Raw genomic sequence first — 27,705 nt, forward strand, 5'->3', positions numbered from 1 at the left:
GTCTCAGTTCTGCCCCATAGTAGCTGTGTGGCTATGGGCAAATCACTGTGCGTCTTTTGGCATCTCTGGGCCCCAAGTTCCCCATATGTCCATGGGTACACAAAGGCCTTCCCTGCCCAGAGCTCAGAAATATCTCCCCTCCAGTGCTGGCAGCCAGCACAGGGCTCTGCACACAGTAGGCTCGCATGATGTTATGTTACTCTCTTTATCATCATTGTTTCAAAGCTGCATTCTCAACATTCCCACTGTCCAGGACAAATTCAGCTTGTGATAAATGTGAGCTGGGCCCATTCTCTGTGATGAAAACCGAGGCGTCTTTTCTTGCTCCTACCTCTTAACACCAGCACATGCTCAGAGAGCGGGTGGGATTGGATCTGCACGAGGAGACATCCCAGGGCCCAGGGCAGGTGGCAAGTGGGGGGGGGGGGCAGGGTCTGGTGGTCACAAACTGGGGGGGGTCCTGGGTTTGGGGCCAGGAGAGAATGATGGCAGGCATGGGAAGAAGATCCTTGGGAGTGAAACCAGATCCCAAGCGCCACTCCAACCCTGAGACCCTCTCCTCTTGGGACCAGGCAGTGAGGTCTGGCCTCTAACAAGGCTCAGAAAAGAACTCTGCCCTTCATGGAGCAGGCTCTGAGCCATCCCTGCCCAGCCCCACTTACCTTCACATAGTCCCCGCCAGCCTCTGGCTCTCCAACGACCCTGGAAGGAGAGAAGAGCGGTGAGTGTCCCCAGTCCTACCTGGCTCCCCGGCTGTCAGCCTCTGCCCACCTGCCTGGTGCTAGCACCTGACCCTAGCGCCCCAGAGGGCTCATCCTGAAGGCAGGAGGGGGCATCGCACCGGACAGCACTCACCGGAGTCTGCTGGCAGGGCTCCTCCTCCGCTCGCCAGCTGTGTGACCCTGGATCAGTCCCCTCACCTCTCTGAGCCTGGGTTTCCTACTGGGAAACTGGGGATAATGACAGCTCTGCCTCATCGGGCTGTTGCAAGGACTCTGGGAGCGGATCAATGTTACACGCCTAACAAGCAGCCTGCTTCCGGAATCATGCTGTCTTCGCCCAGCTTCAGGACGCTGGAGAGTTCTTACCCCACTCCACTCCAATCGCTGGTGGCCCCCGGCTGGGGCTCAGCCTCCTCGCCCCCCATCCACCCTACACTCTCTCCCTAGTGCAGAATGGCCCACTCAGCAGCACACCGAGCTGGTGACTGTTGGCTATGGTGGAACCGATCCTCTCAGCCTTCAGGGGCCTGGAGAGGCCAGAGGCCGGGAGTGGCTATCTTTCCCAGGTGCCAGATAAATGCTATCCTTCCTCGGGAGGGGCGAGGGGCACTGTGAGCCACCTCCCCGGGTCCTTGACCTTACATGCCATCCTTTCTCTGATGCAGCCTGGAACTGCCCCTCCTAACTCCCTCCTTAGCATCTCCTCATGCATGTCTGAAGTCATGGCAAACTTGTCACATCCAAAGCTGGACTGTCGCTACCCGCCCCCTGCTGCCACGCCCCTGCTCCCCACATCCGCTTCCCATCTCGGTTGATGTCAGCTGCATCCTTGTTGCTTTGTTTGGCTAAAAAATCTGCAGTCATCTGTGCCTCCTCCTCCGCTCACACTCCACACCCACCCCATCAGGAAATCCTGCAGCTCTACTTTCAAAATAGGTCCTGACCACATCTCTCCGAGGGTCAGCCCTTGCTCCATCCAGAAGCCCCTTGTGCTCTATGGAGCACACAGCAAGCAGCCTTCTCGCTGGCTCTCTGTCTGTTCTCACACCCCACTCGGCCTCCACTCCACCCCCAGCGGCACTCAGGTGAAAACAAGCAGGTCACGGGCACAGAGCACCCCCCACACGCCCCTGGCCACCCTCCTCTCACCGAACAAGATCTAAACCCCTCTCCGTGGCCTGCAAATGGCTGGCCATGTAATGTATCACCCAAGCCAGAACTTTCTTCCCTTGTGAGAGTAAAGAGGTACCATCGTTATGCCAGAAAAACAGGCATCAACCAGAACATATGTTCCCCAGCCTACAAGGCCTTGGGTAGCCTGGTGGCGCCTGACCACCCACCTCGCCAAACCCCAACATGCCTCCCTCACTCATTCTATCCCTCATTCTGCCCAGACACATTGGCCTCCTCGCCAAGCTCACTCTTACAAGGGCCTTTTGCTGTTCTCTCTGCCTAGAATGCCCTGCCTCCGGATCTTCATGCAGCTTGCCCCTCCCCCTAGTTTATTTAGGGCTCTGCTTAATGCCCCTCCTCAGAGAAGCCTTCCCTGACCACCCTACCTAGAAGAGTCCCTGGTCCTTCACTCTCTGTCCTCAGCCCTGCTTTATTTTCCTCAGTCTCTGCCTGAAATGATCATTTTACATTTATTTGTTGACTGTTAACCACCTGACAACTTCAGAGGGCATTGACTTTGTCTTATTCATCATTAAGCCCCCAGCACAGTGCCCGGCGTATAGTAGGAGCTTACGTTTGCTTAAAGGAAGACATGAATAGTAAATACTCAACCAGTGTTGATCACTAGCATGAGGATTAATTTTGTCAGGCTGGGCCCTGGTTCTCTGGCTAGGAGAGGCCTCAGTATTCCCATCTGCAAAATAGGGAGGGAGGTCAAACATTGGGGAACTTCTTCCTCCCATCCAAAGCCCAATATTTAAATTTAAATGTCATAAATTTAATAAAATAAACATAATTTATTAAATTACACGGATAAGGTGTGTATTCCAGGGCAGAATTCCACACGGGGCTCCCAGCTCCTGAGGCCAGGGGCTCCTCATTGAGAAGCAGGGGTGGGAGCGAGGTGGAGTGGGGACCCCTCCCCTGCACATTCACCTCTGCCAGGTTTTCCCGGGTGAGGTGTCCCATCCCAGAGTTTCCGGCCATTCAGTCCCGGAAATCCGCCCACTGCTGGGAACAGATTGGCCAGGACACTGGGATCGCCCCAGTGCTTCCTCCTGCTTCCTGTCTCCTTCCCCTGGGGCCCTGGGGAGGGAACAGAGCCTTGGGGAGGCGGGTGCCTGCACCAAAGTGCAAGTGGGCTGGGGTGGGCAGAGCCAATGGGGGAGCTCAGGGCGGAGGCCGAGGCCCAGGAAACTGCCGGCTTGGGGCCACACTTAGTCCCCATCACATCACCCTGCCCCTCTACAACACTCCAGGATTTCCAAGACATAATGTCACCATGTCTGCCTCTGATCCACTGTTATCACTGGCCCGGACTATTGCCACACCTCATCACTGACCTCCCTGCCTCTGTGTGTGTCCTCTGTGACTTGTGCTCGCTCCAGGAGCCAGAGCACTCCTGTTAAAGTGAAAGTCAGATCACGGATCTCCTTTGCTTCAACTCACTGGAGTGGCCCTCAGTGTCACTCAGAGTAAGGGCCGAAGTCCCATGACAGCCTTACAGGCTGGCTTCTCACCATCTCTCCCACCCAATGTCCTATCCTGATCCCCTCACTCTTGCTGCTCCAGCCACGCTTGGCTTCCTGCTGGCTTTTGTCCCCACCTCAGGGCCTTTGCACTTTCTGTTCCCTCTGCTGGACTACTTTCCCCCAAGATACCACCAAGTTCCCACCCTGCCCTCCATCAGATCTTTACTAAAATGTCCCCTTCTCAGTGGGGCCTTCCCCCACCACCCATCTGAAAGTGTGAACTTCTCAGCACTCCCCACCTCCCTTCCCTCTACTTTTTCTCTGAAGCACTTCATCTGACCTGCCATGCATCGACTATCTTCTTTCACTAGAACATAAGCTCTGAGAGGACAGGAATTGGGATCTGCCTAGAGCAGTGCCAGGCACCCCATAAAGATTTTTTTGAATGAATACATGTCACACAGCAGCCCCATGCAACAAAGTCTGGTTCTCAAGGCTCAGCTCTCTGTGGCTGGCACAGTCAGAAAACCCTCTTCTGTCCCCTTGCTCCTCCGTGCACTCTAGCCTGCTTGCACATCCTCCAAAGAGCTCTGCTCCCTCCAGCCTCAGTGCCTTTGCACATGATGTTCCCTTTGTTTGGAACCTCCTCTCTCCCTTAGGGCCAGAGTGGTTCCTACTTGGCCTTCAGATCACAGTGTGCTTAGAGATTTCTAGAACATTCTCCCTCCCGTTGTAATGATCAAATGCAGAAATCAAAGCTTCCATTTTTAAAAACTCAGCTCCATCAATTAATTAACTTATTTTTTATTTCATGGACTTAAAAGGCACTTCCTCTCTAATATTAGTGGTGAAATCAATTAATAAATAATACTGACAATTGAGCTAAATCAGTCCCATTAATCAGCCACATTAATTATTCAAATAACCAACCCCTTTAATTGCCTGTATTAACTGATTTGTTCCGATAACTGATACCACTTATTGCATACATTAGCTTAATTAATTGGATTAATGAGCAGTAATTAGAGCCCATTATCCTTTATTTCCCCAACACAGTTTTAAATCTGAGCTTTACTTTCAAGGCCTCCATCCTGGCCCGGGGGAAAGGGTGAGGCCCCCCAAGGGATCCTGGAGGAGAGGCAGTAGAGAGCAGCTGCTGTCCCATCCCACCCTGGCCCTCCCTTGCCACGGGCAGCCTTGCCCTCTGCAGAGGCCCACTACCTGTCTACCGCCTCTCTGACCCCCAGTTTGTTCCCTTGGGCCTCCAGGCCTGGCCACGTGGACACTTCCCCAACCTTTGCCTCCCTGCTTCTCAGCTTTCCCCCTGCCTTCACCTCTCTGAGGTCCAACTGTCCTCTTCTGTAAAATGGGCATAACTGTCTCCCCAGAGGGGCCACAAGGATCCTGAAAAGGAGGGGTGCAGAGTTCCCAAACCCTGCGAGGCTCCTCTTGCTGCCCCAGCTGCCAGCCATGAAGATCTCCCATTCTGCCCTTCCTGGGGGACTGAAGATTCTTTCGACCCTTCGCTCCGACCATCACTCACCCTGGCCAAAAAGCAATAGTGCTCTGTGCTCCTTAGTTTTTAAAGGCCCTGAGCAGAGAGAGCAGAGGTAGAAAGTCTTTCCCTGGGGCACCTTGCCATGGGGTCTTTGGGATTCTCTGCCAGGTAGGCTCTTGGCTTTAGCCCCTGGCCTGCCCCACCTCCTGTAAGATGGGCTGCCTGCCACTGTGTTGAAGACATCCCTGCTCCTTCTCCACCATTCTGTGCCCTCGGTCTTCTTGACAGTGGTGAGCTTGCCAGCAGGTGTTTAGAAAGGGTACCAGCCCTGTGAGGATAGGGCAGATGGGGGCCATTCTGTCTGAGGCTTCTGAGCCCTGAGAGCTACTAATTGATATTCAAATTCTGCTGGAGAAGAGCAAAGGGGAGGGCATGTGTGGAGTTTGTAACTTGGTCCAGGACACACAGCTGGCTCAGACTAGATCCGTTCCTTGCACGAGGCAGGCTCCCCTGGAAAAAGGGGAGCGCTTCAGGGTGGAGATGAGGAGAAGGTGGGGAGGGGAGGGCAAAGAAAACTAATATTTCAATGGGACCATGAGCCCAGAATCGATGTCAAGAAGAAGGAATGGAGCAGGGATGGGAGGAGAGAAGATCCTCTCAGGCTCTGGAGAGGGCCCTCCACTGGGAGGGGGGAAGCAGCGTTACCTTGGGCATGTCCCCCTCAGTGGGCCTCAGTGAACTCTTCCGTAACATGGGCATGGTGAGAGCAAGAGCAGTTCCTTGTACTGGAGCTTCCCTGGGCTAAGCCCAGGACAAATGGTCTACCTCATCTAGTTCTCACAGTGCCCCTATGACACGGGTGCTGTTATTGTCCCCAACATACAGATGGGGAAACTGAGGGTCAGACAGGGCAAGTGAGTTGCTCAATGTTGTGCAGTCAGTGATGTACCCAACTTCCTCCCCATACTCCACAGAGCTCCAGGATTCTGCACACAAGGTCCCCTGAGGGTTTCGGGGGATGTGGCTCCAGCTGGGGGTGGGGGTACAGTCCGTTCTTCCTGAGCCAGTGCAGTTCCCACAGCCTGAGGCATCCGGGGGTCTCGAGGACTGTGAGAAAGTCTCCACAGGAAATGAGATCCGGGAGCAGCTGGGCCCCTTCGGAAGACAAGGACCAGCCGCCCAGAGCCTGAGGAGACCGAACAGGCTAGGCCCACCGCAGCCCCCTCCCCTGGTGGGTAATCACTACCAGATGCCCAGCAGCTGACGTCACTCTGCAGGGCCGAGAGGGTCGTGAGACTCTGGGGAGTGTTGGGAATTCTTGGACCAGAATCAACATTCCAAAAGGAAATGGGATGGGGGGGGATGGTTCTTGGCCTGTTCTCGGTGCCTGGCACAGGGCTGGGTGTCCCGAGCTCTCCTGTGGGGTGCCACCTTCTCCAAATCTCCCTCTGAACAGCCCTGGGAGTGGGGTGGAGGGGCCTGGGTCTCTGTGATCTGGCAGGGAGGAAAGGACACTTGGGTGTGACACTTTACGATGAGTAGAACTGCATTCAAACCCTCCGCAAAGGAGAGGTCCTCATAAAACATAAATCAGAGTGACGCCCTCCTCTACTCAAGGCCCATGATGGCTGCATCTCCCTGGGTCAAAGCCAGGTCCTTGCTGGGCCTTCCAGACCTTCCATTATCTGAGCCCGTTTCCTCTCTGGCCTCGCCTCCCACCATTCCACTCCCCAGGCCCCATCTTCATCTCCTCTAGCCACTGTGGGTCTCGGCTGCTCTTCAAACATGCTAAGGACACTCCTACCTCAGGGCCTTTGTACCTGCTGTTCCCTTGGTCTGGCACACTCTTCCCCAGATATCAAGAGGGTTTGTTCCCTCATCCCTTTTTCCAAACATCACCTCAAAGAGACCTTTCTCCTGGCTAACCTTCCTAAATTGCTACCACCAGACATTGCCCTACTGTGACCAGTTCCCCTAGTTGGTTTCAATATTTCTCCCAGCGCTTCTCTTCTGTATGACCATATAACTCCTGTCTTATCACGTCTCCCCCACACTGGAATGGGGGCTCCATGACAGCAGCGTTTTGTCTGCTGTGCTCATCGCTGTCTCCCCAAAACTTGCAAGAGTGTCTAGGGCATAGTTGCATCACAGTAAATATTAAAGTGAATGAAATTCCAACTCAACTAAAGTGTCATCTCAAGCAACCTCACAAAATCTCAGTGTCTTCACCCGTAAAATGAGCTCCCATTATCTCCCTTCCAGGGGCTTATGGGAGGTCATTTAAGGAACGTAGAAATGGCTTTGGGATTTGTACTTGGCGGGAGGTGAAATGTGACCTAGTGACTTGGGGGCTGGTCAAGCCTGGGATCAAATCTAGGCTCTGTCACTTAATCTCTCTGTGACCCCAGGAAAATCCTTTCCCCTCTCTGAGTCTTGGTGTCCTCACTGGTAAAATGAAGCAAGTAGAGGTGTCCTTCACAGGGCCTGGGTACTAGATGGCACCTGTGGGGTGCTTCAGGCAGGGTCTGGCCAATTGTGAGCCGGATCTTGACCACCTCTTGGAGGACCCTGGCCTGACAGTTCCTGTGTGCAGGCATGGATGTGGTGGAAGGTGTTGGGGCCTCCTTCCTTCACTGGGCCTCCCCTTCTTCCTCCTTACCACGGACCAAAGGGGAGGGTGTCAGGGCTCTCTGGATCTGCTATTTCCCTGCAGAAGGTTGAGGTGCGGGGGGGGGGGGGGGGGGGGGAGGGGGAGGCAAGGCTGGTGCTCTCCTTTCTGGGAGCTAAAGGCTCTTCAGCCCTCCTGCTGCTGGCCCCTCCTCCCTCCTTCCTCCTCATCCCCCATGATCTCAGCAGGGAACAGGGCACCAGGAAACTCCTGCAGCCTCACCTCTTCCTCTTCCTTCCTTCTGCTCCAGGTGCAGCCTGCCTCCCAGGGGGTAGGGGAGGGACACCATCTACCTCAGCTTAGACCACTCCCTGAACAGCCACTGAGATGACCCCCTTGGGACACTCGGGAATGGGGCCCCAGTCTTGCTCAGTGGCAGTTCTCAAATATCCTCCTCTCCAAACTGTATGTATCATCAGAGACCATTCCAGTCCCATCTGGGCTGCTGAGAGATTGAGGCCCAGAGTAGGGCAGGGCAAATCTGAGATCATACAGGCAAAGCAGCTCTCCGGGATGCAGGGCTGGGCTTCAGGGGCTCCTGGAAGAAACGTTTAATTCCTGGCCTCCTGCTTGGTCTGGAGGGCAAGTGGGACACTGGGTCTTAGGACACCAGGAGGGGCCTCAATCGAATCTGCTAACCCCACCCCCCTCAGGACCACTGGACACTCTGGATGATTGGGGGATGGAGGGCAGTCTGTTTCCTCTGCCAGCTGTGGGGCAGGCCTGATGCCGGAGACACTGCCAGGACCACCAGGGCCCCTGCCCACAGGGTGGAAGCCTGGGTCCTAGACTTGACATCCTCAAGGTTTCTCAGGACCATCCTTCCCAGAGACCCTGGCCCTATTGGAGGGGAACGGGCTGCCCAGCCTTTAAGGGCACGAGCCAGGAAGGCAGACTTCTAACCTTCCACACTGTTGCAGGCAAGTAAATCAGACCTTTCCTCATCTGTAAAATGGGGATGATAATAGTGCCCCTCTTCTGGGACTGTTGTGCGGAGTAAATGCCCAACCTGTGCAAGGACAAGGCAGGGACAGAATTACACCAAAAGGAAACTTAAAAATCCCTGATGCTAACAGGGTATCCTGCTTTGTTGGTTGCCCCAAGGGCACTGATTTCCCCTCAAACCATTCCCAACCCCGCAGGCCCTCCTCAGGCCCAGCTCAGTCACTCACCCTCTGGGTCCCAGTGCGGGGCATCTTCGTCCCACTGCAGTCATGGTTCCCCGCGGTCACTGCCTGCAGCCTGGACACCTCCTCAGCCCGATGGCTCCCGCCTTTCTCAGGCCACGGAGCTGTGGAGCTCAGTGCAGTACTCCGGGGGCGGGGCCTGACCTGTAGACCACGCCCCGGACACGCCCCTCGCCCTCGGCCGGGGGCCGCTCCACAGCTTACACCTCCCGCCGGGAAGGATACGCCCCGCCTCCAGCACGCCCCTCCGCCTCCTGTCTCGCTCCGCCCTCCCCCATCTGTCCGTGGCCGCGGCCGGGAAGGCCACGCCCCCCGAGCACACCCTTCCTCCTCCGCCCGCCGGGTTCCAACGCCAGCTTCCCCCGACAGCTCGCCGTGCAGCCTGAAAAGGCCACGCCCCTAGACACGCCCCTCCATGCGCCCCGCTCCTGCAAACTCCCAATGCACATCTCAGACCTTAGGATGCCTCAGAACGGCCCAGAACCTATCAGGCCCTCTTCCTCACATACAATCCTTGCTCCTCGGGGCGCCTGGGTGGCTCAGTCGTTAGGCGTCTGCCTTCGGCTCAGGTCATGATCCCAGAGTCCTGGGATCGAGCCCCCCATCGGGCTCCCTGCTCCGCGGGAAGCCTGCTTCTCCCTCTCCCACTCCCCCTGCTTGTGTTCCCTCTCTCGCTGTGTCTCTGTCAAATAAATGAATAAAATCTTAAAAACAAAACAAAACAAAACAATCCTTGCTCCTCCACGCCCAAGTAAGGCTGAACTAAGGAGGGGCATGGCAGAAGACGGCAGCCTGGAGATATCAGAGACGAAGGAAAAGCACTTACTCTTTGCGGTGTACCAAGCACTGTGCTAAGATTTTACAAGTCCTGTATGTTATTCTTGAATTCTCATCACTGCCCTACAAGGTAGGTGCTCTCATTATGCCCTTCTATCCGACGAGGAAACTGAGGCTCAGAGAAGGGAACAGACTTACCCAAGGTCATGCAGTCAGTAAGAGGCAGAGTCTGGGCTGGATTCATCCTGCAGCTTTACAAAGTCTTGCTCCCCCGTTGAACAGAGGTCTAGACTCAATTACCCCAGTGCACAGAAGCTGTGCTTGGTGTCTCAGGGAAAAGCCATTGAAGAGAGGTTTATTTTTGCTCAGCTGGGGCCTTTTTCTTCTTTATTTCAAGAAGCACATCTGACTAGTGTGGTTTAGACACAGGCTGTGAGCGTTGAAAAGCTGGAGACTGCAATGGATGGGATTGAGGAGTCTCCCAAGGGCATGAAGCACACAGCTGCAGGGTTTCAAAGGTGGTGGGTACAATGTGAGAGGTGAGTGTGCAGCCACAAGCGGCAGGCGGTTTTCTGCTCAAATCTAGCTCTGCCACCTTGGCTGAGTCTCAGTTTCCCCATCTGTAAGATGGGGCTAATGACAGATGCTTTTACAGAGTTGTCTGTGAGTAACATTGGTTTTGACACCCAGTAGAATGGGTGCTTCCTAAATGGGAGCTAGGGTCATATCATCACTATTTGTATTTTTCATGAACTCAACTTACCCTATAATTAAGTTAAGTGGCACCCAGGGGAGCAGTGCTGTCCAGCAGAACTAAAGGTGGTGATTTGGGTGTGGGGGCCCTGGGCAGGGATCCAGTGATTGGGTTTGGGACCCAACCAGCCACGGAAGGCCCCTGCTGGAGGCTGCCTAGGGCAAGTCAGGTGGGTCTTAGTTCAAATCCCACTTTGTCATTCGCCAGATGTGCAACCTGACTGGGGCAGATGACTTTCCCTCTCTGAATCTCAACTTCCTCGTCTGTCATATGGAATAACAGAATCTCCTCCCCAGTTGTTTTTGTTTAGTTTTGTTTTACATATTTTATTTATTTGTCAGAGAGAATGAGAGGCAGGCAGAGGGAGGAGCAAGTTCCCCGTTGAGCAAGGAGCCTGATACGGGACTCGATCCCAGGACCCTGGGATCATGACCTGAGCCGAAGGCAGACGCTTAACCGACTGAGCCACCCAGGTGTCCCTTGTTTTGTTTTTTGAGAATTAATTGCAAGTGAAGGATGAAGCACAGTGCCTGGTCTGTAGTAAGCACTTGATTAATGCGTAGGGTTTTTATTCCCCCCCCTCGCTGTGTGTGTCGGGGGGTCCTCTCCAGGCTCTATTGGCAGGAGGCTTGGAGACACCATTCCTGCAGGTCCCACCCTCCCCCTCCCCTGGTGGGCACCCACCTTTCTGGAGGCACATTCCTGGGGGCTCTTTCTTCTTTTCTGTCTGCCCTGGGATCCTCAGGCTTTTCCATGGGGCCCATTGCAGAAGGGTTGGGTCCCACTGCTGGCGTGTCCTCCAGGGGGACATTGGTCCCCACCACCACCTCCTTGGCTGCCTCCACACCTGGAGGGTTGGGCAGACCTTGGGGCACCAAGTGGGTTTCTGGGCCCACCTCCTTGGTCTCCTGGGTAGCCTGTTGGTCCCGAGCCTTCTTGGTGCTGAGACGAGGCATGGTGCCCATGTGGCTGTACATGTCACTGGAGCGGGCGTAGGCTGGGGGGCTTTTGGGGACAGTCACCATGTCATCCTGTGTAGCCTCAAAGGGATCAGGCTCCAGATGGGACCCGAGACTGATAGTGGTTGAGGACCGTTTCAGAGTGAAGGACCGAGGGAGGTTGGAGAGACTCCCGATGCCCTTGAACTTGAAGAACTCTGGTTGGGGGTTGGGGGGGAGAAGAGGAGGGAAAGGAGTTAATGTCAGCAGCAATAATAATAACAATAAAAAATACATGTCGCTTCTCTTATTGAGGGTTCAGGGAGGGTCAGGGCTTCACAGGCATTCCCTCTGTTATGGTATAACCCGGCAGCTCTAGAATCACGGAGCCCTGGGCTTCAATCTCTTCTCTTGCACATCTTAGCTGTGTGACCTTAGGCAAGTCGCTTGACCTTTCTGAGACCCATTCTCCACATCAGCAAAATAGAGACTGTAGTACCCACCTCCTGTGGGCAGCAGGAGGACTGAAGGAAAGCATGTAAATAACATAACAGCCTCCACAAGTAATGAAGATAATGATGGTGATCACAGTAAATGCCTCTGGTTGGTCAAATATGCTTCAAGCATCACCTCACTGAAGTCCCAGCACAGTTCAATGGCACAAGTTTAATTTCCCTTTTTGCAGATGACCAAGTGCAGGTTAGAGCTGTGGAAGGAACGGCCCCGAGGTGGCTTAGCCAGCAGGTGAAGCGTTTGTGTGCGTGGGGGAGGAGGGGCAGGGAGGGGGGTGTGTTTGAGCACCTGGGGCGGGGGATGAAATGAGAAGGGGGTTGTTGGGAGCCTGGGGAGCCCACTCTCTGAGGTTCTGTCCTTCCTGTCAGCTGAGCGCAAGGTCCTGACTCAGGCGGCAGGGCTCGGTGATACCATCTCCTCATTTCCGCAGGGGTGCGTGTGCGCTCCCTCCGCCCCGCCCCCAGCTGTGGGACTGCCCCTCCTCGAAGCCACCACTATCTGACAACCCTATGGCCTCCAGATGAGGGAAAAGGGAAAACCCTGGCATTTTCACTTCCTGGGCACCCTCTGCCTCCTCGGGTCCTCACCACTGTGTTGGAATATATAGGTAGGATGCCCCCATTGATGAGAGAGGAAACTGAGGCCCAGAGAGGGGAGGGACTTGCCCAGGGTCACACAGCAGGGCTGAGCCTGGATGAGGGCTCAGGGCTCTGGACTCGGGTGGGGTGTGTGTGTGTGTGTGTGTGAGTGTTCTGGAGCTTTCCTCCCAGCCCTGCCCACTCCCTACTTGGTCTTAACCTCTGCCTTCTGACAAACACTGATTCTGATGCCCCGCTCTTAGAAAGCTATGCCATGGGCCAGAAATGTGCCAGTGCGAGGAGGGGGACCAAGAACTGCGGTTTCTTGGGCACCGGGGGGTCTGGAGGAAACAGTAGTGGGACAGTAGAGGGAACCCGAGGCCTGAATTCAGGGACATGGGATTGAGCCCTGCTCTGAAGCCCTATATGATCTCAGGCAAGTCTCTGGGCCCCAGTATTTTCATCGGAATGCAGTCATAATCCTGGCCCTGTACACCAGCCCCCTCCCACCCCCATGCCGGCAGACCGAAGGACTCAGGGGAAGCAGAAGTTTGCTGAGACCAGGAGGGGACCACCCTGGGGAAATAGAGCCTTGGTGGCTGTGACCCCTCATCGAGTTGCACCAAGTCCCAGCGTCACTGATGCTGGGGACGTGGGACAGCATCCCATGGCGCACCCACACACACTCCAGGCCCAGTAACTTCCAACCCAGCACTTCCCGCACCCCCCCCCCCCCCCCGTGTGAACCAGTCCCAGAGGCAGGGTGTGGAGTGTGTGGAAGTCTTCAGTTGCCCGGCCATGGGGTCCAAGAAAACCAGAGATGGACACACAGATGAATGCAGGAACAGAGAAACAGAAATGGGGAGAGTCAGAGACAAGAAACAGATGGAGAACCAAACCAGCAGGAGACAGAGAGAGCTACCAGGCCAGAGTGCTGGAGGGTTGGCGACAAGGAACCCAGAGCAGGGAGCTCCGGAGAGGGGCAGAGATGGACAGAAAGAGAAACGGAAATGAGACCGTGATAAAGAAGCAATGCAGAGAGAGGCTGAGCTGGACGGACAGACAGAGGGATGAAGGGCAGTGCAAAGGGCACCCCGCACTCACTGAACTTTCTGCCGGCTTTCTTGGGCCCCTCCGTCATCTTGGCAAGTCATGCAAAGCCCCTGGCCGGTGGGCAAGTGGCCACTCGCAGCTCAGGACATCAACGTTGAGGTTCCTCCCTCACCTCCCCTTCCCCTTTCTCGCACCCTCTCACTCGCTTCCTCTGTGTATTTTTAAACCAGTGAAACTCCCACAGCTCCACCCTCCCCATCCTCTCCACAGGGGGCGGGGGCCAGGGCCTCCCCCATTCTGGGCCCCTGGGGCTGCCTCCTTGGCCTTGGCTGGGGGTGGGGTGTAGGGGGGCAGGGAGCAGACCACAAGCCCATGGGACCTGGAGGGCCCGGGAGACAAACCACAGGCCCCAGGAATGGAGCCTGCTGGGCGGGGGGCTGTCAGGGGGTCTGGCCAGAGTCAGGCCGGCCCACAGGGCAGTTTGTTCTAAGCCTCGGTGTCTGGGGGAAGGACTGGCGGCAGCGAAGAGTTCTGTGGTTAGGCCTGGGGCCCTGGGACCACCCAAACCCAAATTCCAGCCTTGGCTGGCTACTTTGTTGCCGTGTGATCCTGGCTAGGCCACTGACCTCCCTGAGCCTCAAGTTCCTCACTGTGAGCAGGGGGGATTGGCCACGCCTACCTCACAGGGTCTAGTGCTTGGTGCAAAGCCTGGCACAGAATGGGGGGCCACCAAGGCATGATCATTCCTTCTTAAGCCAGCGGCGACACGGTGATAATTTGGTCCACCACACCCATTGTACACACAGGGGGAGACTGAAGCGCAGGCAGGCAGAGGGATTGTCCCAGGTCATATGGCAGCTCGATGGCACAGACGGGGTTACATCTCCCCCCTTTTAGGTCCCTTAGCCCACAGCCTGGTGCTTTTCCACCATACAACGTGTGTGTGTGTGTGTGTGTGTGTGTGTGTCTTGCTCATGTGGGCAGGAAAGAGATGAGGAAATGAAACTCCCCTACAAAGGTTGTCCCAGACACCTGTGGAGGCTGTCAGCAGCTGCTGGTGTTGAGGCGGCTACAAGACCAGGGGTTTCAAATCCCAGCTCTGTGTACTGCAAGCAAGTTACTGCTGCCCCTGAAGCCCCAGGCACCTGATCTCTAGAATGAGCACAAATGCAAGGGACACAGTTAAGTCACAGAGGCTCCAGCATGATTGGACATGCTTATCCTGTCCCTCTGCTTATCCTCTGTCCCTGAATGCAGGGACAGAGAAACAGAACCTTGTGGCAACCGGGCCTATGAGAGAGGGAGTCCAAGGTCAGATGGGGCCCTTCCTGCATCCTCTGTAAAAATAATGACTAACATCTTCTGATCTCTTAGTACATTCCAGCCAGAGAGCTCAGTCCTCCTGCCCTAAGGGATAAATGTTGTTTCTCTTGTCCCCATTTTACAGATGGGGAAACTGAGCCAACACACCCCACCCCCCCCGCCGCCAAAGTCAACTGACCTGGAGTTAGGACCTGCTTGTCCAGCTTTGGAACCTGAGGTACTGACTTCCAGTCCCACAGCTCCTAAACAGCACCCCCCCCAACCCCGGCAGCTGGGTGATGGGCCCTGGTGGAGGAAGCATCTGACTAAACCTTCTTAATGGGATGAGGGGGAACCTGAGGCCCTCAGGGGAAAAGGGACACACCCTATGAGACCAAGACAGCAGAGTCCTGCTCATAGACAGGCCTGGATGGGACCAGTGTGCAAAGTTCAAATGAAAGGATGGGGTTTCTGGGTCATGGACCTGGGAAGAAAAGGTCCTTCTACTGAGTCCTGACCATGAGCCAGGCATGGAGCTGTAAGCCTCCGCAGATCGTCCAGTGAGTCCCTACAACAGACCTGTGAGGTGAGTGTTGGTACCGTCCCATTTTACAGATGAGCAAACTGAGGCTGAAGAGGAGCAGAGACTAGACAGACAGACACCCAGGTGTCCTAGCTTCCAGCCTGGTGCTCCCTCCCACCTCCAGTTGTCAGGGGAGAGAGAAGGGCCTGCGGCCTGGTGGTAGCTAGGGGTCTTCCTCATGGAAGCAGAGGGTGGTTCCCCTGGCTTCTCTCCCGGGAGGCAGTCCCAGTGACTTGGGCTAAGTGCTGGGTTTCTGGCACTCCCGACTTACTGTGTGACCTTTCATGAGACACTTTACCTCTTTGGGACTCAGTTTCTATCCATGAAATAGGTTCACAGGAGCTCCCATTTCCAGAGGTTGTTGGGAGGATGAAAGGAGCAAATGTTGCCCAGGCTAATCTGCTGTGGCCTTGGCAGCCCCTGGTGGTTGTTGCTGAGGGGTGGGGGTGGTTCAGGCGGGGGGCAGATTGGCACAGGCCCAGAAGACCCCAGGGGAGAGCCCACGGTCCGAGAGAGCCGGGAGTCCCGGGCCGTGCTGAGTCTGTTGCTGTGGCTTGTGAGCTTTAGGCCAGTCCTGCCGTTGGCCTGGGAGCCAGGGCAGTGGCTGCGTCCCTGGGAGAATGAATGGGGCTCAGTGTGGCAGCTCCGCTGAGCTCAGAGCCCCCTTTGTGCTGCCTTGAGTGGCCGTTGGGAGTGCGGCTGGGGACCTGCTGGCGGGCGGCTGTCCCGCAGGCCCTCCTCAGCCTGCGTTGGAGGCCAGCCCAGAGCAGCCCGTGTGCTTCTAGCCCCGAACATACAAGTGCTTTCCTGCCTTCGGGCCTCTACTTCAGCGGGACCCACCCCCGCCACGCCGCTCCCCCCCGCCACCGCCCTACCAACTGGCTGCAAATTTTGCCTCCATTGAATGACCCCAGCTCTAGATTGAGCCTAGATTGAGCCATAGTGCCCTAGGGAACCCTGCTTTGGTTTCTGTCCCCTCCCTCCTGCCCCTTTCCCCCAGTCTGTGACTCAGTGGCCTGCACTTTGGCCAGGTACTATTAGGGATTGGAATCCTTCAACTTCATAGTCAAAGGCACTGGACCCTGGCAAACCTGAGTTTAGATCCCATGTGCAGGACCCCGGGCAAGACATGTCACCTTGCTGAGCCTTGTTTTTCCCATCAGTGAAATGGGACAAACACAACATCTCTCCCATGATCCTGTGGCAGTGAAATAAAACATTTATCCTGCGAGTATTATCCATATTACATTCACTTGCGTCTTTATTCACATGTTCCAGACAGACCGCCTGTTCCCTGAGAGAGGAATTGGCCCTCCGTATCCGTGTTGGCCCCGTGACTGCCATACTGTCGGTCTCAGTCTTCTCCCGGCTTGACCCAGTTGTCTGGTACTGGGGGTTGTGTAGGCTGATGGTAAATGAGCCTGGGCTTTGTTTGTTGTTGTTGTTGTTGTTTTCGGTTTTTTAAATTTTAAATAGGCTCTATGCCCAATGTGGGGTTTGAACTTACAACCCTGAGATCGAGTCGCATGCTCCACCCACTGAGCCAGCCAGGCACCCCGACCCTGGGCTTTGAAAGCAGAGACCTGGCTTTAAATCCCAGCTCCATAGCTTCCTGGCTGTGTGGCCTCGGGCAGGCCACATCATTACTCTGAGCCTCAGTTTCCTCTTCTGTAACTTGGGCCCAATATGAGCAACCTCCTAAGAGGGGCACTGTAAAGCTCCGGGGAAATGACACACAGCAACACAGGGCTGAGCCCAGAGTCAGTACCTAGCTGGTGTGGGCAGAATGTCCATGGCGTACAGGGCCGCAAGCATCACCCCGCCATCCTCGGTCTGGTCTCTCCGTATCCAGTGCCCCTTTGTCTCCTGGGACAACCCAGCAGCCAGGAGCAGCCCACCCATGAGCCTGTCTTCTGCTTCCCTCCATATGCCCCCCAACCTGTCCCTGCTCAGGAGAGGAAAACAGAAGGTCTGGGCCAGAGTCAAACAGCTGGCCAGTAACTCCCTCTTCTACTCTGTGCCTCAGTTTCCCTGTTAAATGGCAGCAGGACCAGAGGCTCTCACAGAGTATGGTCAGTCAGTCAGCAAGCATTTACTGAGTCCTGGCCACATGCCTGGCTTGGCCAGCTTAGCTGATCCACGGAAGCAGGAAACATTTTCCTCAAACCAGCAAATCAGAAGTCATCAGAGTCCGTGAGAAATCATTTCCAGCTAGGACCTAATTTCTTCGCACTGCCACCTGGATGATCTGGGACCCCATGGCGGGGCAGTGGGGGCTGCCTTCCGAAGGGCTCCTGACTGCTTCTGCCAGGGAGGGCCGAGGGCCCAAAGCTCTGAGGGGAAGTGACTGGCGGATGTTGGGGTTCAGGCCAGGGATGGTCGGGTGGAGGTGACAACATCACCGGAACATCTTCTGAGGCCTCTGCCCACAGGATGTGACTTAGGGGGAGCTCATGGGAAATAGGCAGGGGCCCCAGCCTGAGAGTCTGACGGTGGAGGCCACCCCAGACACAGTACACCTCCAATACTACCATTCCCTCCCACGCCTCCCATGGGCATCCAGGATACCTAGGCCAGCGGTGTTGGGTCCTGGCTGTGCCCTAGCTCTGCCTCTGACATGCCTAAGTGCTTGGGCTTTGTGCCAGATTAACCTGGTTCAAATACCAATGTGGCTGCTGGCCAGCTCTTTGACCCTGACCAGGTGATGTTACCTCTGCGTTCCAGCGTCCTTGTGTGTATAGCAGAGGTGATCATAGTACCTACTTCCTATGGCTCAGTGAGAATTGAGATAATTCTCAGAAAGTGCTGCATGTACGGCTTGGACCATTTATTTTCCCTCCACAAATTATAATTACTACAATTTCCCTCCTTGCCCTCCCCACCCCTAATTTAGCCAATGGCCTCCCTGCTTCTACAGTGTACCCATGAAGCTGACCCCAGATCACTCCCTGACATGTCTCATGGCTGCCTAAAACCCTCGATGGCCTCACACTGCCCTCCGGAGGGGGCTCCCTAGTGCTCACCTGGCCCCCGAGGCCCTCCGTGGCAGGGCCCTCCCCCAGAACAGGGTCTCTTGGGACGCCAGGATAATCAGACCTGCTTCCTCCTACAAGGAGGCTGCAAGGCCCAGCCATGAAGGGTAAGGGCTGCCGGGCCACCCTGAGGGCTTCCTGCAGGGAGACGGATAACGGGGTACAATGAGGAGCACAGCCCCGAAGGCGGGAAGGTCCAAGGAGTTAGCAAAGCGCAGGAGGGAGATTCCTGCCACCATGGCCTGGGAGACAGCTGGAAAGAGCCTCAAATGTCACAGTTTGTGTTTCCCTGAAAGACAGCGGGGGAGGGAAATACAGGCAGAGCCCATTTTAGAAGGACCTGGAAGGTGCTGTGAGGGGGACAGATGGAGAGGCCAGACTGGGAAGACCAGGACTCAGGACCTATCAGCAGAGGGGTGGAGAGGAGGGGCAGACTGAAGGGGTGCAGAGATGGTAGAAAGAACTGATTTGCTGTGGGTTGATTGTTGAGTAGAGCTGGAGGAAGAATCTAGAGGCTCCTAGAGCCGGGGAGATATCAGGAAAATGCTGGGGAAGGGTTGGAGTAGGGGAAGGGTTGGAGTAGGGGAAGGCGGCATAGGGTCAGAGAAGGAGATGGGTGGTGGGCTTGGTGCCTGGCATACGGACAGCAGGCCTCAAACAGCACCATTGCTATACCCCTGGCCAGACTGTAAATAGTCTGACTCAGGAGAATCCTCTTCAGAATCAGACAGACCAGGTTCCAGTCCCAGAGCTGTCACTCTGTGACCTTGGGCAAATGACCTTACCTCCCTGAACCTCAATGCCCTCTTCTGTAAAATGGGCTAGTCAACCTGCCGATGGGGCGGTTGATTCAGGATTCAGCAGGGTTCAGCAGGAATGCCCAGCAATTCCTGAGCACACAGGGGTTCTGGCTAAATGCTAACTATTTTTGTGATACTGACCCAGGTTGACCAGCCCAGGCGCAGCTCGGCGGGGATGGGGCTCCTGTGGGTTTCATCCCTGCCTTCCAGAAAACAGGGGGTCCAGAGCTGGAAGGCCCGGGCGTTGCTCGCTCCCCGCCTCCAGTGTCGCCGCGCCCCCTTGCGGCCGTCGGTTGCCATGTCAACGGCGGGTGGCTGGGGCCCGGGGAGGCGGCGGCGGGGGCCGTTCTCTCCTCCCAGGACCGGAGGCCGCTCCCTCGGCGCCTCCCGCCTTCGCCTGTGGAGGAGCACTCCGAGCCGGGGAGGAGAGGGCTCTCTGCGGCAGCTGACCTGTGGGGGTAAACTGAGGCACGCAGCAAGGCGCCCCGCAGCCAGGTGTCGAGCGCGGGGCCCCACCTCCGAAGGCGGAGGAGGGGCCGCGGGCGGTGACGCGCCGAGGGCGGCCGGCGGACAGCGGGCGGGCGGGCGGGCGGGCGGCGGCGGCGGCGGCGGCGGCGGCGGCGGCGGCAGGTGCGGCCGCGGAGGGTGGGAGGGAGGAGGGAGGGGGCGGGCGGAGGGGGAGGGGAGGGCGAGGCTGGGGCACCTCCCCCTTTATAACGCGCCCCCTCCCGGGCTCTCGGGCCGCCTCCTCGTCGGCTCTTCCCGTCTCGCCCCCTCGCCCGGCCGCCCCGGGCCCGGGCCCGGCCAGGGAGCCCCCAGGCCGCGGCTCGGGGGCCGACCCCCCCGCCCGCCGCCCCGCGCAGCCCGGCGGAGGCGGCGCCGTCGGAGGAGGAGGAGCAGGGCACTGCGGCTGGCCCCGGATCGGGAGCCAGAGCGGCAGCGGCTTCGGCAGCAGCGGCGGCCCGGGCCGATGCAGCGGGACGCACCGCCCCGAGCCCCAGCCCCGGCGCCCCGGCTCCCCGCGCCCCCGATCGGGGCCGCCGCCAACAGTGGCGGCGGCGGAGGCGGGGGCAGCGGCGGCGGCGGCGGAGGCGCCTCTGCAGCTCCGGCTCCTCCTGGCCTCCCGGGAACTACAAGTCCCAGGGGGCCTGGCGGCGGGCGGCGGGCGGAAGAGGCGGGGTCGGCGCCGCGAGGCCGGAAGTGGCCGTGGAGGCGGAAGTGGCGCGGCCGCGGAGGGGCCTGGAGCACGGCGGCGGGACCCGGAGCGGGAGCAGCGGCGGCGGCGGCTGGGGGCGGCGGCAGCGGCGCGCTGGAGGCGGCCATGGCAAAGCAGTACGACTCGGTGGAGTGCCCCTTTTGTGATGAGGTGTCCAAATATGAGAAGCTCGCTAAGATCGGCCAAGGCACCTTCGGGTAAGGCTGCGCCCCCGGGGGACCGGGAACCCTGGGCCTGCACGCCTCAGGGCCGACGTCGGAGCGCCCAGGGCCGAGCCCAAGGTGGTCGGGAAGCCCCGGAGTACCAGACGGGTCTCCTGGTCTCGCTAGGCCGCACCGCAGCCCGCCAGGGCCTGACGGAGCCGGCTGGCGGGGAGGAGCCTGAGGCCAGTGATGGGGGGCGGGGAGGGGTTGCAGAGAGGAGCCTGTGAGGGGATCGGGCTCTCCGAGAGACGCCTGGGTGAGGAGACTGAAGGGAGGAAGTAGAGCCTCGGAGAAGGACCGCAGATAGCGGGTGGCAGGGTAGGGGAGTGCCCTGGGTACCCGGCCCAGCCCCGCCCGGGGAATCCCTTTTTCCTGCCCTTCCTCCTCTGGTGGGGGAAGGGCGGGCCCTGCCGAAACGGCCTGATGAAACCTCTTGGGTCTCCCTCTCGGCCTGCAGGGAGGTATTTAAGGCAAAGCACCGTAAGACCGGCAAAAAGGTGGCTCTGAAGAAAGTGCTGATGGAGAACGAGAAGGAGGGGGTGAGTACGGGCCGGGTGGGCGGGCCTGCCAGCTCCCCTGGGCACGGGGTTGGGTTTCCACCCTACTTGTGCTGGGGCTCTCGCCTCGAGAATCTGTGTGTGTGTGTGGTAGTTTGGGCATTTCTGTATTCCAGAGAACTTGACTTCTGAATTGAATTTTTTTATTCAAATGTTTTAGAGCATTTGGTATTTCATTCTTAGGTAAATATGGTTGGGGCCAGGAGGGGGAGCTCATGCTTGCAGAGTGCACCTCGTTTCCTGAAGTTAGGAAGCCTTTAAACAGTGCTTAAACACTGTTTCCTTAGCATTTGTTTTGTGTAAGGTACAAAGAAATTGCACGCGATGGCTTTAAGAGGGTGGCTGGAACTCAGTTGAAAAGGAGCAGTCCCCTTCCGTACCTTGTCTTAGCCCTAGTCCAGCTTCCCAGAGACCTGCTTCTTAGCAAGGACTTTCTTTAAATAAATGTTTTTGTTACCACCTAGTATAATACAGACATAGAGCTAAAATTTAAAGGTTGAAGAAACTGTGGAGCATTTAGTGACTAGTAGGCGAAGCGTGTGTGTCAAGTCCCACTGTTTTGGTTTATTGTCTCACACCAGCTGCTTGAGGGGCACATACTACTCGTACACCCATTTTACAGATAAAGCGTCTGAGGCAGCTGATTTTAGAGCCCATGACCTTACTCTTTTTTTCCCACCTGTGTCCCTTAATATGGACCCCATGGCTTGTTCATTGGTCTGTAGTTCACTCACTCACCTCTGACCCTGCTGTGTTTCTCCTACCCAGTTCCCCATTACAGCCTTGCGGGAAATCAAGATCCTCCAACTTCTAAAACATGAGAATGTGGTCAACTTGATTGAGATTTGTCGAACCAAAGGTATGTGGTCTGGATCTTGCCCCCATTTTCAGATGGGGAAAATGAGACTTACAGTCTAAGGCTTTGTTTGCAAAGTTGGAAGTGGACACACCTAAATTGCCTCTTCTTAACCCAGACATACCAACTGTGACTGCTGTCTCGGGTCCCTTCATCGTAGCTGTTGCTGCCCCAGGGCCTGCCACAGCACCCCGCCCAGAGGAGGCACTCAGGAAATAGTTTTCCAGTGAAGGAATGCACAGCCGGACATCCGAGTGTCCACGGGTTGGAGGGGTAGAAGCTGGTTGTGGGAAAATGAGTTGCGCGTGGGGTTTTTTACTTTCTTCTTCTCCCCCCTCCCCCCGTTCTTCCCATCTCAGCTTCCCCCTATAACCGCTGCAAAGGCAGTATATACCTGGTGTTTGACTTCTGCGAGCATGACCTTGCTGGGCTGCTGAGCAACGTCTTAGTCAAGTTCACACTGTCCGAGATCAAGAAGGTCATGCAGATGTTGCTCAACGGTCTCTACTACATCCACAGAAATAAGGTGGGGGTCAGAGTGGGGAAAGGGACCGAGGCTTGGGTTGGCCTTGGCTCCCACTGCTGGGTGGGTGTGACTGAAGGGTCCCCGGAAACCTGATGGAGCCCTCTCGCGCTTCCTGCAGATCCTGCACAGGGACATGAAGGCAGCTAATGTGCTCATCACTCGCGATGGGGTTCTGAAGCTGGCCGACTTTGGGCTGGCCCGGGCCTTCAGCCTGGCCAAGAACAGCCAGCCCAACCGCTATACCAACCGTGTGGTGACGCTCTGGTACCGGCCCCCGGAGCTGTTGCTCGGTGAGGACTCCCGAGCGGGCGGAGGGGGGCAGGGGCTGGGCACTTACCCAGCCTCAGTCCCCCACTGCCAGGGCTTCTTGAGCCACCGGCCCCGGGGCATTGCGTCTCAGGAGGCTCTCGGGCTCAAGGGGCCCTCCTGGTGCGCTCTTCTTCCCAGGGGAGCGGGACTACGGCCCCCCCATTGACCTGTGGGGTGCTGGGTGCATCATGGCGGAGATGTGGACCCGCAGCCCTATCATGCAGGGCAACACCGAGCAGCACCAGCTTGCCCTCATCAGCCAGCTCTGTGGCTCCATCACCCCTGAGGTGCGTGGCCAGGCTGCCTGGGCCCCTGGTCCCCACAGGATGCAGAGATCCAGAAGTCCTCCTGGCAAGGGAGGAGTGGGGAGCGGAGTAGAAGGAAAGCTCTGGAGAGGTGGCTGGTGGACGGACAGGGCCTGCTCTTTAGAGCCACGCGGGCTATGCTTGAGTCTCGCCCCCATCACAGTTCGTGGCCTTGGGGAGGGCATTTGAATCCCTCACCTCGGAGCGGAGTTTCTCTTCTGTGGAACAACCATGCCTATATCAGGCTGGGTGGATGTATTCCAGGTGACTGTATAAAAGGGCCTGGCCCTTGGTGTGTGCCAGATACGTGGTCACTGCTGCTTTTACCTTGGAGAGGTCAAGTTCGCCTTCCAAGGGTGGTCTGGGAGCATCTGAACGGGAAAGTTTTAGTCCCTTCGGGTGCCTAGCCAGGGGACAAGCCACGCACCCCCTGAATTAACACCCATCTTGTCTCCATGCCTCCTGCGCAGGTATGGCCCAATGTGGACAAGTATGAGCTATTTGAGAAGCTGGACCTGGTCAAGGGCCAGAAACGGAAGGTGAAGGACAGGTTGAAGGCCTATGTGCGAGACCCCTACGCGCTGGACCTCATCGACAAGCTGCTGGTGCTGGATCCCGCACAGCGCATCGACAGTGACGACGCCCTCAACCACGACTTCTTCTGGTCAGACCCCATGCCCTCGGATCTCAAGGGCATGCTGTCCACCCACCTGACGTCCATGTTCGAGTATCTGGCGCCGCCGCGCCGGAAGGGCAGCCAGATCACCCAGCAGTCCACCAACCAGAGCCGCAATCCCGCGACCACCAACCAGACGGAGTTCGAGCGCGTCTTCTGAGGGCCAGCTGCCCGTGCTTTTCGTTAGGGTGGTTCTATTCTTTCTTCTGCTTTGTGACTTGGACTGTGGAGATGATGGGGCATCTGAGTTTTCTCTAGTGCTTATTTTATTTCATCCCCACCCTGGGGCACTGGGAACACCAGCTGAGCGGACTGGAGGAAAGCTGTGGCTGAAAGGCCAGGAGGGCACTGGGGTGCCTCGCCGTGTTCCCTGGCTTTCCATTTACCTTCAGACAGGAATGGGGTGGGAGGAGAGGCACACCCCACCAGTGACTTTCTAAGAGTTCCCAGCATGATAGGAAGGGACAGGTCCCTCGCCTGTCGCCAGCCCTCCTCTCAGGATGAGAGACTTGCGTGGGGGACAGAACCGGCCCCAGGAGTGGGCCACTCTTGGCCCGACCCTCAGAAGCCCTGGGGCTGGCAAAAACTTGGTTTCTTCAATAGAGAATTTTATCGTGTTTCATTTGTTCAGTTTGGAGACATTCCTGGACACCGTTTGGTCAGTTACAATTAAAGTTGACTTTTTTTTCAGTAAGCGGCTGCGTGCTGTGTTCTGTGTTCAGACCCCCAGCTCTTCACCCTGTGGCCAGCACAGTGGGCCTAACGATTGGGATTTGATTTGTCAAGTCTTGATTCTTTTCTTCATCCCAGTTCATGTCCCTGGACATAATTGCAGAGGACTTTTGTCTTTTTTTTTTTTTTTCTTTTTCTTTTGAGTACCTTCCAGAACACTTGTTGTCCTGCTCCACCAAAGAGTGGGCGCTATGATGCTCCCTTGCTCCTGTCCACTCGGTGTCCGAGGGAGAGGGAAGACAGGGACAGGGTCTCGGCTCCCCGGAGAGGGAACTGGGGAGGGTCTACCGTGTGCCCTGGCTCACCTGACGTGCTCGAACTTGACTCATGAGCGCAGGAGGCTGCAGAAGGCTCTCCATCAGCGAGTGACAACAGATCTATAACTTGCAAAGGTCCCTCAGACTGCTGAGTAGTGGGAGGCCTAGGGGAGGCAAGAGAGAAAGGACCAGAGCCATTGGAGGATGATCTCCAGGGTCTTGGGGAGGTGGCAGTCACTTGGATTAGGATGGCGAGTGAGCAGAAGGACAGAACAGTGGGAAGGTTGAGGTGTCACGTGTCAGAGCTATAATCCTTGGAGGAGCAGCACATTTTGGTGGATACATTTGCTGTGAGTGTGAAGCTGGGGACAGACACATTTAAGACAAATTCTACATTCTGTCACCGGAGGAGGCCTTTTGAAGGGGGACCCCGAAGGAAGGTTGGCAAAACTTTAAACCAGAACTGTCTCTGTAGAAATTGACCCAGATCTCCAGATCTCAACTTCACAAAGACCAGAAGTTAAAAAAAAAAAAAAAATCCTAAACTTCTGACTAGTGTTTCAGTTTGTCAAGGCTGCTGTAGAAAATCACACCGTCACACAGACAAGGTGGTTTACAACAGAAATTTATTCTGTCACAGTTCCAGAAGCTAGAAGTCTGAAACCCAGGTGTCAGCAGGGTTCATCAGCGGGGCTCTGCCAGAGAATGTTCCATGCCAGTCTCCTAGCTTCTGGTGATGGCTGGCAGTCCTTGGCTTTTCTTGGCTTGTAGATGAACCTCTCCAATCTCTGCCTCTGTCTTCACCCTGTGTTCTGTCTTCTGTATGTGGCTGTCTGATGAGGACACCAGTTATTGGATTTAGGATCCACCTTGATCCGGTATGATCTCATCTTAACCAGCTACATCTGCAAAGACCTTTTATTTGAAGGAGAGAGAGAGTGAGCAAGAGAAAGCACAAGTGGTAAGGGGTGGGGAGCAGCAGAGGGAGAGGGAGAAGCAGATTCCCCACTGAGCGGAGAGCCTGATGTGGGGCTCGATCTCAGGACCCTGAGATCATGACCTGAGCTGGAGGCAGACCTTAGCTGACTGAGCCACCCAGGTGCCCCTGCAAAGACCTTTTTATTTATTTTTTATTTTTAAAATATTTTATTTATTTATTTGACAGAGAGAGATACAGCGAGAAAGGGAATGCAAGCAAGGGGAGTGTGAGAGGGAGAAGCAGGCCTCCCGCGGAGCAAGTAGCCCGATGCGGGGCTTGATCCCAGGACCCCAGGATCATGACCTGAGCTGAAGGCAGCCGCTTAAGCAACTGAGCCACCCAGGCGCCCCGCAAAGACCTTTTTAAATAAGGTCACATTCTGAGGTTCCAGGTGGACACGGGCTTCTATTCAACTCAACACACTAGCAAGTAATCAAATCCATATGGAAACAACTGTGAGGTGTCCTAATAGCTATTGAATCAATAGTTTGTTTTTTTTATGATTTTTAATTTATTTGCATGCAGGGGGAGGGGCAGAGGGAGAGGGAGACAATCCCAAGCAGGCTCCACACCCAGTGTGGAGCCGGTTGGGGGGCTTGATTTCATGACCTCGAGACTATGACCCAAGCCGGAACCAAGAGTTGGATGCCCAACCAACTGAGCCACCCAGGCGCCCCTCAAGTCAGTAGGTTTTGAATGACCTAACTGATGAGGGAAAACTCACGGGGCTGGCCTAAATTGTCAGAGGTGTGGTTTTTTCTCTGAAGGATAAAGAAAGCTGCTGTGAGAGAGGCTCATGTTCTCTGACCCAGCAGTTCCTCTTACAGAAGTTTCCACTGACACACAGTGACAGCCCATTACCTCATCGAATCCTCACTACCAGCCCAGTAGTTTCATTCCTTCGTTCAGCGTGTATTTATTGTCTGCATCTTCCAAGGACCACACTTTTCTAGACTCAATAGTTACCAAGCCGTGGCCACCCGCACCTCTATGGAACTCACATTCTAGTAGGTTTGAACTAGTCTGATGGGATAGATTGTGTGGCAAACGATAAAGTGGAATAAGAAGGGAAAAGAGTGGGAGTCAGTGGAGGGGCTCAGGGTGACACGGGAGAGCAGAAATCCCAAGAGAAATGGGGCATATGGGGGGGCTAGAGGGTCGCACAAGTGCCAGGATCCAAGGCTAGGAAGTTTTCAGAGAGCCTTGTGCAGAGGGGGACACACGTTTCAAAAGGTCCCAGTGACTATGTTGGAAAAAACAGAGCTGGAAGCCGGGGGAGCAGTTCGGGCTGCTGGAATAATCCAGGCATGAGGCGATGGGGGCTTGGGCCGGCCTGGTGATGTAGCTGTTGGCACGCGTGTTGATTTATGCGTGGCTGTGAGGGCAGGTCTGTTTTCAGGTTGGATGTGAGTGTGAATGAAAGTAGTCCAGTGAGTCCCAGCTTTGCTGGAGGGAGAGCGGGGCTGCCATCTGAGAGACCGGGGAGGCTGTAGGAGGTCAGGCCAGGGCGTGGATGGCCCAGCATGGTAAGATGAAGAGGACAGATGGACAGCCACTTGAGTTGGCAGGTGTATATCTAAGGCTGGCTCAGGGCCCCCGGAATCTGGGCTGGGGGCACACTTGGGGGAGCTGCCAGTGCCGTGGTTTGGAAAGGTCCAGGGCAGGAGGAGATCACGTGGCAAGAGGGGAGAATGGAGATCGTGGTCTCCTGGGCCCTCCAGTGTTCAGACGTCCTCGGGGAATCAAGAGCAGCACCGATGAGGTACGAAGGGAGCAGAGGGAGAGGGTGTTCTGGGCAGGAGGGAGTGGTGGCTTGGACAAGCGCCACTGATGGGTCCAAACAGTGGAGTGAGGGCTGACCATCAGGCGGAGCCACGTTGGGGTCAGTGGTGGGTGCTTCGGATGAAGGCCTGCCGAGAGCAGTAGGATTACTGGAGATCGAAGGGAATCCAAGACGGGAAGCAGCAGCATCTACTATAAAGGAGGAGTAGGGATCCAACTAGTCTTGGGTAGTCTCAGACAAGAGCCATGATGTCGTG

The 27,705-nt window shown here is 56.2% G+C and overlaps 2 protein-coding genes and 1 long non-coding RNA gene across 7 annotated transcripts in view; 2 read left to right on the plus strand and 1 right to left on the minus strand.

Moving 5' to 3' along the window:
* SH2D3C (SH2 domain containing 3C) overlaps positions 1–13,543 on the minus strand; it is a 28,913-nt gene extending 15,370 nt beyond the window's left edge. Inside the window, exons 1-5 of one of the 5 annotated variants that reach the window (XM_078061809.1) lie at positions 10,936–11,000; positions 9,696–9,999; positions 8,706–8,824; positions 856–950; positions 663–702 (exon numbers count right to left, since the gene is read on the minus strand). In XM_078061809.1, coding sequence (XP_077917935.1) covers positions 663–702; positions 856–950; positions 8,706–8,824; positions 9,696–9,741 — 300 coding nt within the window. In that variant the 5' untranslated portion in view covers positions 9,742–9,999; positions 10,936–11,000. Of the gene's footprint in view, positions 1–662; positions 703–855; positions 951–8,705; positions 8,954–9,695; positions 10,910–10,935; positions 11,408–13,384 lie in introns of those variants that run through there. The other 4 variants (XM_078061811.1, XM_078061810.1, XM_036112788.2 and 1 more) reach the window with 4 other exon arrangements.
* Positions 12,183–16,459, plus strand: LOC144380077 (uncharacterized). Its single transcript, XR_013443848.1, has 3 exons — positions 12,183–12,309; positions 14,781–14,873; positions 15,251–16,459. It is a non-coding gene; the product is annotated as an uncharacterized LOC144380077 (long non-coding RNA).
* Positions 16,460–19,807: 3,348 nt separating this feature from the next.
* CDK9 (cyclin dependent kinase 9) lies at positions 19,808–24,392 on the plus strand. Its single transcript, XM_036112801.2, has 7 exons — positions 19,808–20,463; positions 20,927–21,008; positions 21,795–21,885; positions 22,242–22,408; positions 22,527–22,698; positions 22,856–23,004; positions 23,493–24,392. The coding sequence occupies exons 1-7, from the start codon at positions 20,021–20,023 to the stop codon at positions 23,856–23,858; spliced, it is 1,470 nt and encodes a 489-aa protein (XP_035968694.2). The 5' UTR covers positions 19,808–20,020; the 3' UTR covers positions 23,859–24,392.
* The last annotated feature ends 3,313 nt before the right edge of the window (positions 24,393–27,705 follow it).

Source organism: Halichoerus grypus, chromosome 14 (assembly GCF_964656455.1).
Source record: "Halichoerus grypus chromosome 14, mHalGry1.hap1.1, whole genome shotgun sequence".
Classification (NCBI taxonomy): domain Eukaryota; kingdom Metazoa; phylum Chordata; class Mammalia; order Carnivora; family Phocidae; genus Halichoerus; species Halichoerus grypus.

What these genes read in the sequence shown, in the direction of transcription:
- CDK9 (XM_036112801.2), top strand. Translation starts at nt 20,021, where the DNA reads ATGCAGCGGGACGCACCGCCCCGAGCCCCAGCCCCGGCGCCCCGGCTC. An exon ending in ATCGGCCAAGGCACCTTCGG is followed by an intron (nt 20,464 to 20,926) that starts GTAAGGCTGCGC and finishes CTCGGCCTGCAG; the next exon opens with GGAGGTATTTAAGGCAAAGC. An exon ending in ACTACATCCACAGAAATAAG is followed by an intron (nt 22,409 to 22,526) that starts GTGGGGGTCAGA and finishes CGCTTCCTGCAG; the next exon opens with ATCCTGCACAGGGACATGAA.